The 13,596-nt window shown below is 46.5% G+C and overlaps 1 protein-coding gene across 1 annotated transcript in view; it reads left to right on the top strand.

The window, feature by feature from the left end:
* Positions 1-1,013: 1,013 nt before the first annotated feature.
* Positions 1,014-13,596, top strand: part of LMNB2 (lamin B2) — a 30,768-nt gene continuing 18,185 nt past the window's right edge. Inside the window, exons 1-2 of the mRNA XM_027724465.2 lie at positions 1,014-1,352; positions 12,544-12,680. Of these exons, the coding sequence (XP_027580266.1) occupies positions 1,116-1,352; positions 12,544-12,680 (374 nt within the window). The 5' untranslated portion in view covers positions 1,014-1,115. The remainder of the gene's footprint in view (positions 1,353-12,543; positions 12,681-13,596) is intronic.

Raw genomic sequence — 13,596 nt, 5'->3', positions numbered from 1 at the left:
CAGTTTGAGGTGTACTTGTTATTAGAACCTCAAATCCTCTAACATAAGCATCGTTTTAGTTCTGTTTTGAGGACAAACACCTACTTTTTCACCCTGGCTTCCTAAGTTTCTTTTCACATGGGGTGCAGTATTTTCTTGCTGTCTTTCTTGTTTCTCTATCCAGACCTGTCCTCTCACCTTTGCATCATGCTCATTTTACTTTTTCTCTTTGCTCTCCACATGGACGAGTCTGTTTTTAGTACCTCTCAGGCAGAAAAATCTCCCTTTTCTCAGCCCTCCCTGGTAGCTAAAAGGCCCAAGAGCAGGAAGAGCTTTGCGAATGGTAATCCAGTTTCTATCAGTTAACGTGCAAGAACTGACAGAATTTGGGGTCTTGGGGAAAAATACTACTCCAAATCTTCAGGAAGGGAAAACTTCTCAGTGGGTTTTAACGTGTACAGAGTTTGGCTGCATTCCCTGGGACTGCAAAAGGATTTCAGGGTAGCTTCCTTCTGGAACGACCGGAGCGGGAGGCACTGCACCCTCTCAGTAAAACTTAGGAAGAAGTTACTGAATTCTTGAAACCGACAGCTCAGCTCTCCTAAAAACTCGCCCTTGGGAAATGCTGATCCGTGTTTTCTCCAAGACTCTCCACGCCCGATTTCAGCACACAGCCGGTCGCTGACCTGTGCAGAGCCAACAGCAAAGCACGGCAAGCTCACACAGCCCACACGGGCCTGTGGACGATGTTTTAGGGAACTACTGTGAAAACACACAAACACAGCCTGTCAGGGAACCCGTCACCCCACAGGCCCGAGCCCCGCGGGCGGACCCGGGCACCGGCCCCAGCGGGAGCAGAGCCGGGCGAGGCTCAGTCCTGTCCTGTCAGTTGTCCCGGTCCCTCCCGGCATTGCCACCAAAACCTCTTCCCCTCAGGATCGGCCCCGCTCCCGGGCCTGTCCTTGAGGCAGGATCGGAGCCACCCCCGCCACCGCCGAGCGGGCGCGAAATGGCGGGCGCGGCTGCGGCCCCGCGGCCATCTTGGCGCCGAGACTGCATGTCCCAGGCGGCGCCGCGGCGGGAGGGGCCGCCCGCCCGCCATCTTAGCGCTCCCTCCCCCGGTGCGGCGGGATTGAATGAGCTGCCGCCCGCCCGCCCGCCAGCCCAGCGCCATGTCAGGCACCCCGAGCCGCGGCACCCCCGGCGGGACCCCGCTGTCGCCGACCCGCATCTCCCGGCTGCAGGAGAAGGAGGAGCTGCGGCAGCTCAATGACCGCCTGGCCGTTTACATCGACCGTGTGCGGGCGCTGGAGCTGGAAAACGACCGGCTGCTGCTGAAGATCTCGGAGAAGGAGGAGGTCACCACCCGGGAGGTACGGTAGGGGGTGAGGGGCAAGCAGCGGTGGCCCCTGGGGCGCTCCGTGCCGGGGCAGGTCCGCGGCCCGGGCCGTTCCCGCCGTTCCCGCCCGCGGCGCGGGGCGCGCTGTGGCGGCTCCTCCTGCGGCCGCCGCGCCATGCGCGTCCCGCCGGGCGGGGAGCGGCGGCTCTGCGGACACGGCTCCTGCCCGCGCGGGCCCTCGGGGCCGCCGGGGCCTCTTGGACCGCGGTGTTGGGCCGAGGGGCGCGTTCGAGGCGGCTCAAGCCGGGATTCGGTGGCGGGAGCGGGGCTGCGGCGGGCGGGGCCTGGCCGGCGCCGCGGTCGGTGCGAGCCCTCGGGTGCCCCGTAACCGGCACACGCGTCCCGCCCCGGCACCGCGGTGCTGGGTGTCCTGTCCTGACGACTGACGCGATGGGATGGGAGATTTGAAAGCGTTTAGGCTGACTTTGCCTCTCACCAGAGGAAATCTTTCACAGACCCCCCCCTAAACGGTCGGAATCCAATCCTTGTAAACGGCTCTGATTTGCTTCCTGCGATCTCGGAGGCAAAACTCAAATGATCCTTTTTCCGAAGCCGTGCTCTGCGTTTCCCTATTCTGTGGTGTCCGCTTCCCCCCAGGACTCTCGTTCCCCTGTGGAGGAAGGATGTAGTAGGTGACACACTGGGGACAGTCCCACCCATCCTGTGCCAGCCCAAACCCCCCAGCGAGGTGCGGGGTCCCAGCGCTGAGCTGAAGTTGCACTGCTTTGGAAAGCCTGTCAGTAAACAAAACAGCCCGTGCTGTAACTGCTGGGATGGGATGCATTGCTATGCCACTGTGTAGGCTTTTTAAATTTTTTTTCTTTTTCCTTCTTTCGCCCTTTAAGAGTCTGGTTTAATGATGCTCAGGGTGGTGGGAGGAGGGTTTAGATTAGGTTAGTTTAAACAGACCAGATATGATAATGTCTCGTTTGGGGAATGGTTGGTGTATCTGCAATCAGTGTACGTCCAAGACTGAAGTACCTTTGAAGTCCCTTTGTATCGCTTAATGATATATTGTAACATCTAGGTTTTCAAAATAACTAGATATTTCTAAACGTGAAACATCACTATGCTTGCCCCATGTGAAATCATGCTGTAAACAGAATAAGTACATCTAGTTCAAGGAACTTCTATGCTGTAGATCCCTGGAGACTAAAAGGAGTATTCATTTGAAATAAAAGAGGCAGAATGTAACTCTGTTGACAGCACACGTGTAGCAGGAGTAGGAGGACTAGCAGACAACGTAGATATAACCTCATTAAACTTTAATATGAACATAAAGGAACTCCTAGTAGCAGTTCCATGTGCTGCCCATTCTGGAAAAGTATTCTGACGCAGTAATCGGAAAATAAACTTGAGAATTTTGATAGGAATCTTTTGGTTACTTTGCCCTTGAGTTTTTTCATCCAGACTTCAAAAATGTCTTAATCTGTAGACACATTATAACAAACTTTTTCATCGAGCTCTTCTTTGACACTGACGCTTCAGCTCTTCTCTGAACCGCCTTTGTTAAATACTTTCCCCATCCCTTTTGGAAGTTCTTTTTATTCTTTACATATATCCACAGAAGGAAACTTTGTAGTTTTATTGTTTTAATGCTGGATAGTGCACAGTGGTTTAGGACTGTGGGAGCAGTAAGATTTCAGATGGCTGTCAGATTTTGGTTTTACTGGAATGGGAGAATCTTGTCCTTTAGCTTTTGTGACCAATTTAGTAAACTGGATTTTCCGCTGACAATTCAGTTTCCTTATTAACTGTTGGAATTTCCATTCATAAAATGATTAGGCTTAGTGTGAAATAAGATATTAATTAACAATAAACCCTTCAAACTCCACAAAACCCAAACAAACCCCAAAGCAACTTCTGTGTAGAAGCACAGTTAAACGTAGCCCAGTGATATCAGTGTACCATTCTGTCTACATCATTATACCTTTATATTAGCTCTACATGCTTATAAGAGACTATTTGCTTTTTTCAGGGTGTTCAAGATGAAAATTCCCGTTGGTTGGCCTAAATTGTGTGTGAATTTGACTCTGATCTTATTTATTTATTTATTTATACAAGCTGAATGAATATTCTGTTATTTTTGGCTTATCTTTGGTAATGGCAGAAAACCTCATCTGTCACTGTGGTAGATGCTTGTTGTGGGGTGCAGGCAGGAGGGGCTGCTCACCAGTGTTAACACCAGAGACTTTTACCTTGAGAGTAGATGGGTTCATGATCCAAGGTGAACATGCCAAAGCTGAGGATGGCTGTGGCAAGCAGTAGACAGGAGCATGGTCTCATGAGACAGATGCTTTTCCTTTGCCTGCCACTCCAGTATCCCACAGTGACCACACCTGAGCTGGGGGAGACCATTACTGACTGACATGACCTGGCATGTCCTGAGTAATGGATGACCCTGACACTCCCTGCATGTGTGGGAACAGTTTTGATCTTGTTCTCAAACCTCTGGTTTAGGGTAATATCTTCTAGATGAAAGAAGTTCTGCTGATGCTGTTCAGGCAAGGACCATAGTCCCTGTTCTGCCAGAGACTCTTTAATCATCACCTGATCAGGATGTTCTTTTTCCTTGTTGTTTTAATTACCAGTTTGCAGAAAACAGCCACTTTCTCCTCTGTGTGGCAGTCTTGGCAAGGCTTTAGAATGAAATCACTGTTGGGGTTTTTGAGGAACATGGGGCTGCCACCTCTTAACAGCAGAGAAAAGAAACTTTGCAGTTGATTAATCTTTAGTTCTTTACTAATTATAGCCCTTTCCCCTGCTTTTTCTAACTCTGTTCACTGGTGCTTTACCTTTACTTGTATGCAGTAGGCCTTTAGAGAAATAAGAAATGCACACAGTAAACCTTCAGACAAATGGGCTGGTACGGAGCAGAGTTCACAGATCGTGGTAGAGCTTGGTGCCAATCACACCAAGGTCGTGGGTTCAATCCTGCTATGGGCCAGTCACTTAAAAGTTGGACTCTGTGATCCTTGTTGGTCCTTTCCAACTCAGAATATTCTGTGAAATGCAAAAAAATAAAAAAATTCCTGTGTAGGTGGGGGAACATCTAATTGTCCTCATTCCGTCTCTGTTCTCCTGCATCAGTCCCCTTGTGTAGCTTAGCCTGTGACAGAAAAAAAATTGAGCTCATCCCCTTGGATTTCTTTCTACCTCCCTAGTACATGGCTGATGCTGTTCTCACTGTGTTGGGGGTCACTGTTCCAATAACCCAATTTGTGAGTCTGTGGGGGGGAATAATGGAAGGGCTAAGAGGAGAGTCCTAGAACTCTCCTCAGTTCCTTTATACTGACTCCCTGCCCTCCCCTGCAGTGCTTATGGTTGCAGCCTCACAGAACAGATGTTTTGATGGGCACAGGAGGGATTACTGCACTGTTCTGAGGACACCCCACTGTGCTCACCCTCTGAAAGGAGAATTACAGAGAAAAATAAGAGAAGATCCCTGGGAGCCTCAGCCACTGACAGCAATTGCCCTTGTGACAAAAGCACTACCTGTGGGGCTCAGCTGAGCAGGACAGAGGGGCAGAATCCCCCCCTCCCCTGCTGCCCACACTGTGGGATCAGCCCAGGGCACACGGACAGGGTGTGTGGAGCTTCTTATCCACCAACACCCCTAAGTCCTTCTCCTCAGGGCTGCTCTCAATCCACTCTCCACCCAGGCTCTGTTTGTGCTTGGGATTTGCTGTAGAATCCAAAACCCTGCTGCCAACAGTGGTTGCACAATCCAGCCTTGGTCTGCAGGACCTGCTCAGCCAAGCTCTTCACTCTCTCCACACCAGTGAAAATCACCCAGAGCCATGTAGTCAGGTTTGATACTTTTCAGGTCCCTCCTCCCACTATCACTGGTGCCTCTGTGGAAGAGCAGAAGGGACAAAATCCATACAGTCAGGTGAGGCTCAGCAGCCTCTCTACAATGTCTGCAATACAAGCCCCTGGGAAGCAGCAACAAACCTTCCCAGATGACAGGTTAGGTCACAAAATGGGTCCTTCCACTCTGAAAATATAACTCCCATCTGAAGGTGATGGAAGAAATAAAGCTAAAAGCTCAAAACAGAGCTCAGAAGGAATCAGATGGACACGCTACAGCCCAAGCCTCTTCATGCCCATGTGCACCCAAAGCATAACTCTTCCTGCACAGAGGCCAAGCTGCACACACTACAAATTGCATTACAAATGTGCTTTCACTTTTTTCTCCTCTTCTGATGGTCAAAGAGCCTGCAAATTTCTAATTGGGCAACACAGGGGACAAGAAAATAGAGAAAAGAAAACGGATGTTTCCATAGCAGACTCTGAAAGACACGACTGCTGGATGCTCTCATCTACCAGTCTGTGCTGGGAGCACTCAACAAAGCTCACTGGGCAGTGGATCAAGGGCAGACACACCAACAAACCACTTGAGAAGAGCCACGAGACATCACTCAGTGAAGACAGGAAACACATCAAGAAGGAACTGAACCAACATACTAGACAAGAAACATGCTCCAGCCAACCACAAGGGACTCCAGCCAAATTTGGTGATGCAACATTAATCTCATTAGCCTGCATTAATGTGCAAAACACAAGTTTATTCCCACCAGGTGTGACTCGATATGTTATTTACTCAGATATGGACTGACAAAGGACTGTCAGTCAGCTATGGCTCAGACTCACCAAGAACACCAGTCAAGTTCTCAAGAACAATGAAGATGTGTGTTGTGTCACCTCCCAGATGATGTCTGTAGTGCCAGAAGACCACTTAACCCAGGATCTTGGAGGCTACAACTTCAGTGACCCGACACCCACAGCAGCGTCTGAACATGGATTTTGCAGGTGGCAAAGAGGCAACAGCAGACCCACATACCCTGGTCATGACAGTAGCTCTGGTGTACACAAAGGGCACAGCAGCTCCAGTACTGGCAGATAAGTGGAGACCAGGTAGGACTGCAGCCACCTGCACTGAGGGACGTCAGGCAAAGAAAGCATCGCCAGCCAGGCAAGGGAGGGGATTGTCCTGCTCTGCTCTGCACTGAGGCAGCATCACCTGAGTCCTGTGGCCAGGTCTGGGCACCACAATTTGAAAAAGACATGAAGCTCTTAGAGACTGTCCAAAGGAGGGCGGTGAGGATGGTGAAGGGTCTGGAGAGGAAGCCTTATGAACTGAGGTCAGCTGGTTTGTTCAGCCTGGAGGAGACTGAGGGGACACCTCATTGGGGTCTTCAGCATCCTCCTGAGGGGCAGCAGAGGGGCAGGTTCTCATGACCAGTGACAGGACCTAAGGGAAAGGCTGGAGCTGAGTTGGGGAGATTTAGGTTGGGTATCAGAAGAGGTTTTTCCCCCAAAGAGTGGTTGGGCACTGGAACAGGCTCCCCAGAAGAGTGGTCACAACACAAAGGTTGTCTGAGTTCAAGAAGCATTTGGACAATTCTCCCAGTCACATGGAGTGATTGTTGGAGCATCCCGTGCAGGGCCAGGAGCTGGACTGGATGATCCTGATGGGTCCCTTCCAACTCACCATATTCTATGACAAAGTAGGTCAAACGTATCTACCAATGGGGCTGGTGAGCCTGCTAAGTACTTTAAACTGGGAATGATAGGGGAGGGATGGATTCTGCTCTGGTAAGACCAGGTGAGAAAGTGGTGGATGGGGTAAGCAAGCAAAGGCCTGGGGTTATGTGAACAGAGGAGAAAGTAACAGGAAAAATGATGAAATGGAAACACCCCAAGCTTAGGCATGTAAAGAAGGAGATGTCTGGGGGGGACAGCCTTGTGGGGAGAATTGTCAGCCTTTCCTGGAGAATTGTCACACTTGGGTGTCTCCCTGAAGTGCCTGTAGCACTAATGTGTGCAGCATGAGCAGCAGACAGGGGCAAGGAGAAGTCTGTGGGCATGTAACAGAACACTGACCTCTTTGGAATCAGGGATAGCTCACATGTCTGGAGTGCTGTGCTGGACAGATGGAGACAAGCTTTTCAGGAAGGTGAGGAGTTGCCTTTCGTGAGAGAGAGCAGTGGGAATGCCTGGAGCTCTGCCTAAGGACAGGTTATGAATTAATTGAGAGCTTGTTGGGCAGACCAAGATGGGCAACGTGGGTCAAGAACCTGATCTGATCAAGAAGATGTAAATGAGGCCTGATTCAGACAACTTGATGAAGCCTCACATGCACTGTCTTTGTGCTTTCCTGGACCTATTACTTAATAAATAAGAGAGAACTGGTCAAGGCAGTGACCATGAGACAGTGGAGTTCAGGATCTTTAGTGGATGGACCAGAGCAGGAAGCAGGACCACAACCCTGGATGTCAGGAGAGGAGACCTTCCTTAGCCACTTCAGGGCTCTCTCTGGTTGGAAGAATCCCGTGGTTCCCAGCCCTGGATGGAAAGGGGTCTCAGAGAGCTGGGTTGACATTCAACTATAATCTTCTTCAGGATCAAGAGTGGTCTGTTCCAACAATCAGAAAATGGAACAAAGGTGAGAGGAGACCTGTCTGGATGAGCAAGGAGATCCTGGCTTAAGTCAGACATAAGAAAGGCCAATGTACTTAAAGGCTTCTTGTGGTCAGAGTAGCCTTCAGGAATCCCAGGCCCCTGAAACCAGAGGGAAGGTCTTTTTACAACACCTTGCTTTCTAGAAAGATTTTATTCTTAATTGCTTTTTTACTTGTTTTAACAAACTCCTCAGAATTCCAACAGTCGTAGATTTTTTTGTTTGTTTGTTTCTTCTCTTGCTTCTGCAAGGATGCTAAAACCAAGTCAACTAGTTCTTGGCAAACCTGCTCCTGTGTGCTGCTGAGAGCCAGGTTTCTCTCTTGTGGCTTTCTGGATTAGCCACTCCATGGGCACTCACTATTAACATATGAAAATAAGAACAGATGTCACCTCCTGGATTGGACTAACTGGAATCTATTAGAATTACACTTAGAAAATTGCGTTTTCTGCTTCTCTGATCTCCTGTAATGTCTCTGTTTTCCTTGGTCAATAATCACTGTGCAAATCAATGCTGTTCCTGTATTCTGAATGCTGCATGCAGTTCTCTTAACTTATTTTAAAATATCTAGAGCCCATAAGGAAAAAAATATGAGCAGACTAGCAGAACAATTTCTGACCAGGAGCAAATCTGGAGAAGAGATGAGGAGAAACCTGAGGTTTCCAAGTCAGGAGTCCAAACAGATTTGTCTAGGAAGCAACCACTGAACATTTCTCACAACACAAAACATAAAGGCATGAAATAAAATTATCAAGCAGTAGGTCTTAATCTCCCAGCTGTGCTTGTGTGATACTCTCTGATGTGAAATCCAAAAGCTAAATTGATTTACAATAGGATTAGACAAATTAGCAGTGTTTGGTGGCTGCTGGGTTTTGGTGCCTGAAAGCAATCTTTGGCTCAGAATATTATTTTTTTTTTTAATTTTTAGAAGCTGAGGTATATGGGAGTGAAGAATTGTGTGGTGCCTTGTTCTCTGTACTTTTTCCATTCAGCATTTGCTTCCAGCTGCCACTCTTACTGCCTTACACTGGAAGGGTTGGCCCAGGTTTCAAGTATGTGTTTGTGTCTTCCTGAAACGTGGGGAGCAGGAAACAAGGGGTTGATGTAACCCAAGCAAGGTGATGAGAAGTGACAAATGGAGGAAGGAGTTGGAACTGATGGATTCTCCTGGTGGAAGATGTCATCAGACAGGTTGTCTCTTGAGTCAGGTGTTCCTTGGGGGTGTTCCAAGGACAGGTAGGTGCTGTCTGGTGGTGTTCTGCACAGCAGTGTCATGAGACAGAGAACCACAAAGGGGCTTCACAGGTGCCAGAAGCACTTACTCAACTTGCTTCTCTTGTTGCTGTGGATACTGGCTGTTCCTATTGACTTTTTGTTGGGTTTTTTTGTTTAATTTTTGTCCAGAGAGGGCAGGTGAGGCTTGTCCTAGGAGGTCCTGCTTTGCTTTAACAGCATCTTTTTAAGAACAGCTGGAAGTGTCACTGTACTAGAGACCAAACTGAGTAGCAAATGTAAAGAAATTAAAAAAGGGAGTGGGCAGAAGAGTGTCTGTAGAGTCAAACCAGAGCAAAATCTTATATGTGCACTAAACAGTGGCACTTTTGGGACTGTACTTCTCTGGAGATTTTCAGTGAGTCATTAGACTCTTAAGTCAAGTTCCTTCCACCAAAACAGAGTTTGGGGGGTGACAGTTTCAGGGAACAGAAATACCTTCCAGAATTTCTCTCAGTGCTGGGGTAGAAGAGTGCTTTCTGTGAGTAACCATCTTGGACTAGAAGTGTTGCCAAGGCTAGTTCTGCTGAGCTGTCACCACTTGTTCTCATTTGAGCCTACTGCTGCATTTGGGTCTCTTTTCTCTACTTGACCAGTGCTGAAAATAAACATGATGCTATTTTGTTGTGGTCTAGAAAGACCATCTCGAACTGTCCCCAGATTCAGTTTGATCATCTGAAACTTTTATCAGTGTTATCACGAATCCATATTCTCTTTGCATCCCGTTCTTAGAGTTCTAGCAAGGGCTTTTTGTGGTTTTGTTTTCCATTGATTGAAGGTGTTACTGCTCCCAGCTCTCTGCTGCTGCCTCCCTTTGCTGGAAGCTGCAGCGTGTCCTTATGTCTCAGTTATTTCTGTCTGCCCAGTGTAGTAGCTTGAAATTCTAGTGAAAGTGGCCTTTTGGCTGTGAATGGACCTGTGTGGTTTTTTTCTCATGTGTGTTGCTGAAAGAAGAGCAGAGAAGAGGTTAACATGCTGCAGAAGAAAAATACATACTAAGCTCCTACCATGAGCTATGAGTTATGCCATAAACGAGTCTCTCCTTTCTAATTAAAGCATCACAGACTCTGGTTGTCTTTTTAATAACAGGTTCAGAAGCAGCTTTCATCATGATTTTTAGATCCATCAAGCTATATTGTCTCTACACAGGAATTACATGAAGTGTTTATGCTTTGTTCAGATTACTGGTTTTTGGTGTTTTTAAGCTCTGCATTTTCTGTAATGCCTCAAAAGCATAAATTCCTGAAGGCCTGTTGTAGGTATCACACCAGCAACACCTCTTTGTGACAGTATTCATGAAAACCTCAGGAAAAAGGCTGCCTTCCTTTGGACCTTGAGGTGCAATTCCAGTTTATGCCCTGGAGAACTGGGAAGGGATTTGTCCTTGTGTCCTGCACTGTGATTTAGTGTGTGTCTCTGAACCTACAGCAATACAGCCCCAAGTTCCTGGTAGGTCTCCTGGGACAGGATTTGAGCACATTGAGGAACCAAAGGGTCTAACAAAGGGCTGGCATTTGAGGAGAGCTGTAGGTGCAGTACCTGATGGTGCAGAACCAGTGCTTCACCTTTGGGCAATTGTATTTTGTATTGCAATTTGCAAAGACTGTACTTTCACTCCAGGATCATCCATAATGAAAGGCTTTACAGCTTATAATCTCCAATTTTTAATTTTTAATTTTTTTTTCATTGTGGAGTTCTGCATGAAAGAGTTTAGTGTAGTCATGGTATGCTTCTTCATAGAACTTGCTGAGTTTTGTAAGTGATAATACAGAGATGTGTTGGCTCGTGTCAGAGAGAGCCTCTGGTGAGTCTGTGGAGAAAAAACAACCCCACCAACCCAAAACTTAGATGGAATAAAGCTTGAAAGAATTAATTCTTAAAAGAAAAGAAGCAAGATTGCATGGATAGATCGTTGCATGGGTAAGGTGTTTCTGGTGTGTGGTATGCTTGTAAACTAAGGCTTCTCAGCCCTCATACTGTCACAGTTTACTTAATTTCAGAAGTTTTATGAGAAGTATAGTCTTATCAGGAACTTAATTATATCCTGACTGCTTTTAATCAGTCTCTCTGAAGACCAGATGGTTGTGTCTGTCATTGGTGCCACTCTGATGCTGAAATAGTACTTCTAGGAATAGAACATTTTGCTTTCTTGTTTCTACATTTTATCTTTGTTATGAAATTTCTCTTCCTAAAATTTGTGCATTCTCGTTTTGGCTTTTCTCCCTCTGTGATTGCCGTGTCCCTGAATTTAGATTAGTAATAGTTTTTTGGGGTTTTTTATGTCGTGGTGCCCAAAATTGTGTACAGTATTCAAGGTGAGGCTGCACCAGTGAAGAGCAGAGTGGGTTTGTTCAGCCTGGAGAAGAGGAGACTGAGGGGAGACCTCATTGGGGTCTTCAACATCCTCACAAGGGGCAGTGGAGGGGCAGCACCGACCTCTTCATTCTCATGACCAGGGACAGGACCCGAGGGAACGGCTGGAGCTGTGTCAGGGAGGTTTAGGTTGGATCTCAGGAAAAGGTTCTTCCCCCAGAGGGTGATTGGGCACTGAACAGGCTCCCCAGAGAAGTGGTCACAGCTCCAAGGCTGGCTGAGTCCAGGAAGCATTTAGACAATGCTCTCAAGGACATGGTGGAATTGTTAGAGTGTCTTGTGCAGGGCCAGGAGCTGGACTGGATGATCCTGATGGGTCCCTTCCAACTCAGCATATTCTTTGATACTGTGATGATTGTTCTGGTCCCTTTAACAGAAGCAATAGCAGCAATCTTATATGGCCTGAACATTTTAGCTGTCTGATATACCTTTCAAATAATCTTCCATTCTAAAAAAAACTAAGGTGTAGAAGACTTTAAGGTGCCTCATGCAGTCTGAATAGCTAATTGATTATGTGATATATTGAATTGGGACAGGGAGAGGTCTGGAGATCCTTATCCTCTGAGGTAGAGAACTGGAGTACAAGTTCATTTCTGAACAGTTCACATTTCTGGAGTTCATCTGGTTTCAGATACTTTTTAGTTTTATAGTGGAAGAGCAGCGGAGTCAAACTGGGCCCTTGGGCTTGTGTTCCACAAAATGTCTTAAAGTGTTTATAAAAAAAAAAAATCTCCCAAAGCAGCAGTATTAGAAATGAGAGTGAATAATTTAAGCTAAGATTGTAGGGTGCACTGATCTGCTGCAGTTTATCTCTTGGGAAGACTTGCACACTTCAAATATAGTGTGTTTTGTTATGTGGTACTGATAATGAAAACTAAATCTTGTCTGTGGGACTGCCCATTAATTGAAAATGTTGAACATAGAATGTTCTTAAACAGCAGAAATCGATATCATACACCCTTTTCTTCAAAGAAACTTATGTGAAACCTGGTTCTGTGTTTCAGTTCTCTGATAGTCTTTGGGATGTTCTCACACCTGAATACTTTTTTTCCCTTAGGTGAGTGGAATCAAGAGTCTCTATGAGTCTGAACTGGCTGATGCCCGAAGAGTTCTGGATGAAACTGCCAAAGAGAGAGCTAGATTACAGATTGAAATAGGAAAACTGAGAGCAGAACTTGAGGAGTTCAATAAGAGGTGAGGAGAGCACTCTTTTATTATTTTTTTTTTCTTTTAATTAGAATAGGCAATACCTGTTGTGGGAATTATACTAACAATGCTTCTTAAAATGCCTTTTGGAAGCAGATCAATGAGGAGATACAGGTTTGTCAGAGGGAAATGCCTCTGTTAGTTGGTGCAGCTGGTCAGAGCAGATAATTGCACCAGTATATACACAAATGTATTTGTAGGTCTAAGATGAATATCCTGTGATTGGAGCAGTTTGAGGCTGAAACAAGAGGCTGTGCCTGCTTTGTCCTGTTGTACCTCCCCTTAGGTGAACATGCACGTGTGCAGTGCCTGGTAAACTGGGCTGAGGAGCTGATCTACATTAAAACTGACCCATCCAAGGGAGGGTTAATTTTAAAACAGTATCAGTTTTATTGTCTGGTTCACTGTCACAGAAATGGAGGGAAAGGGAGCAGTCTGGGAATGTGGAAGCAGGGTTGCCTTGAAAACACATGAAGCTACAATGTAAGTGTGCTGGAAAAAGACCTGGTACTGACTACATTTTAAAAAACTGCTGCTCAGTCTGCATCACAGAGCATTAGCATCATCAACTAGCTCCAGAAGCCAGATGTGATCTATTATTTCAATTCCCATGGGAGTTTTTGTAATCAAATACATACTGTTTAGCAGTAGAAACGTGATTTTAAAATTAATATATGTGGTGGCAAAATCAATTTTTGCTTCCGATTGTATTTTGGTACCTGTTTTAATAGATAAGATTTGGGAATTACAGACTTTTCCTGAGCAGGTCAGTATGTACATCACCTCTATGTGAATGCTGTTGGCCATAAAATAGCTTTTAATCCAACAGTGCCAGTACAGGCCTACTGTAAGTCACTCATCTCCTTTTGTTTGCATCTAAGTGGTCATAAAAGGAATTAAGTGT

The sequence above is a fragment of the Pipra filicauda genome, unplaced genomic scaffold, assembly GCF_003945595.2.
Source record: "Pipra filicauda isolate LSUMZ 115617 unplaced genomic scaffold, ASM394559v2 scaffold285_size1263560_pilon, whole genome shotgun sequence".
In the NCBI taxonomy this organism is placed as follows: Eukaryota; Metazoa; Chordata; class Aves; order Passeriformes; family Pipridae; genus Pipra; species Pipra filicauda.
Note: the sequence above shows the minus strand (reverse complement) of the source record. Positions and strands in the feature narration are given on the sequence as shown.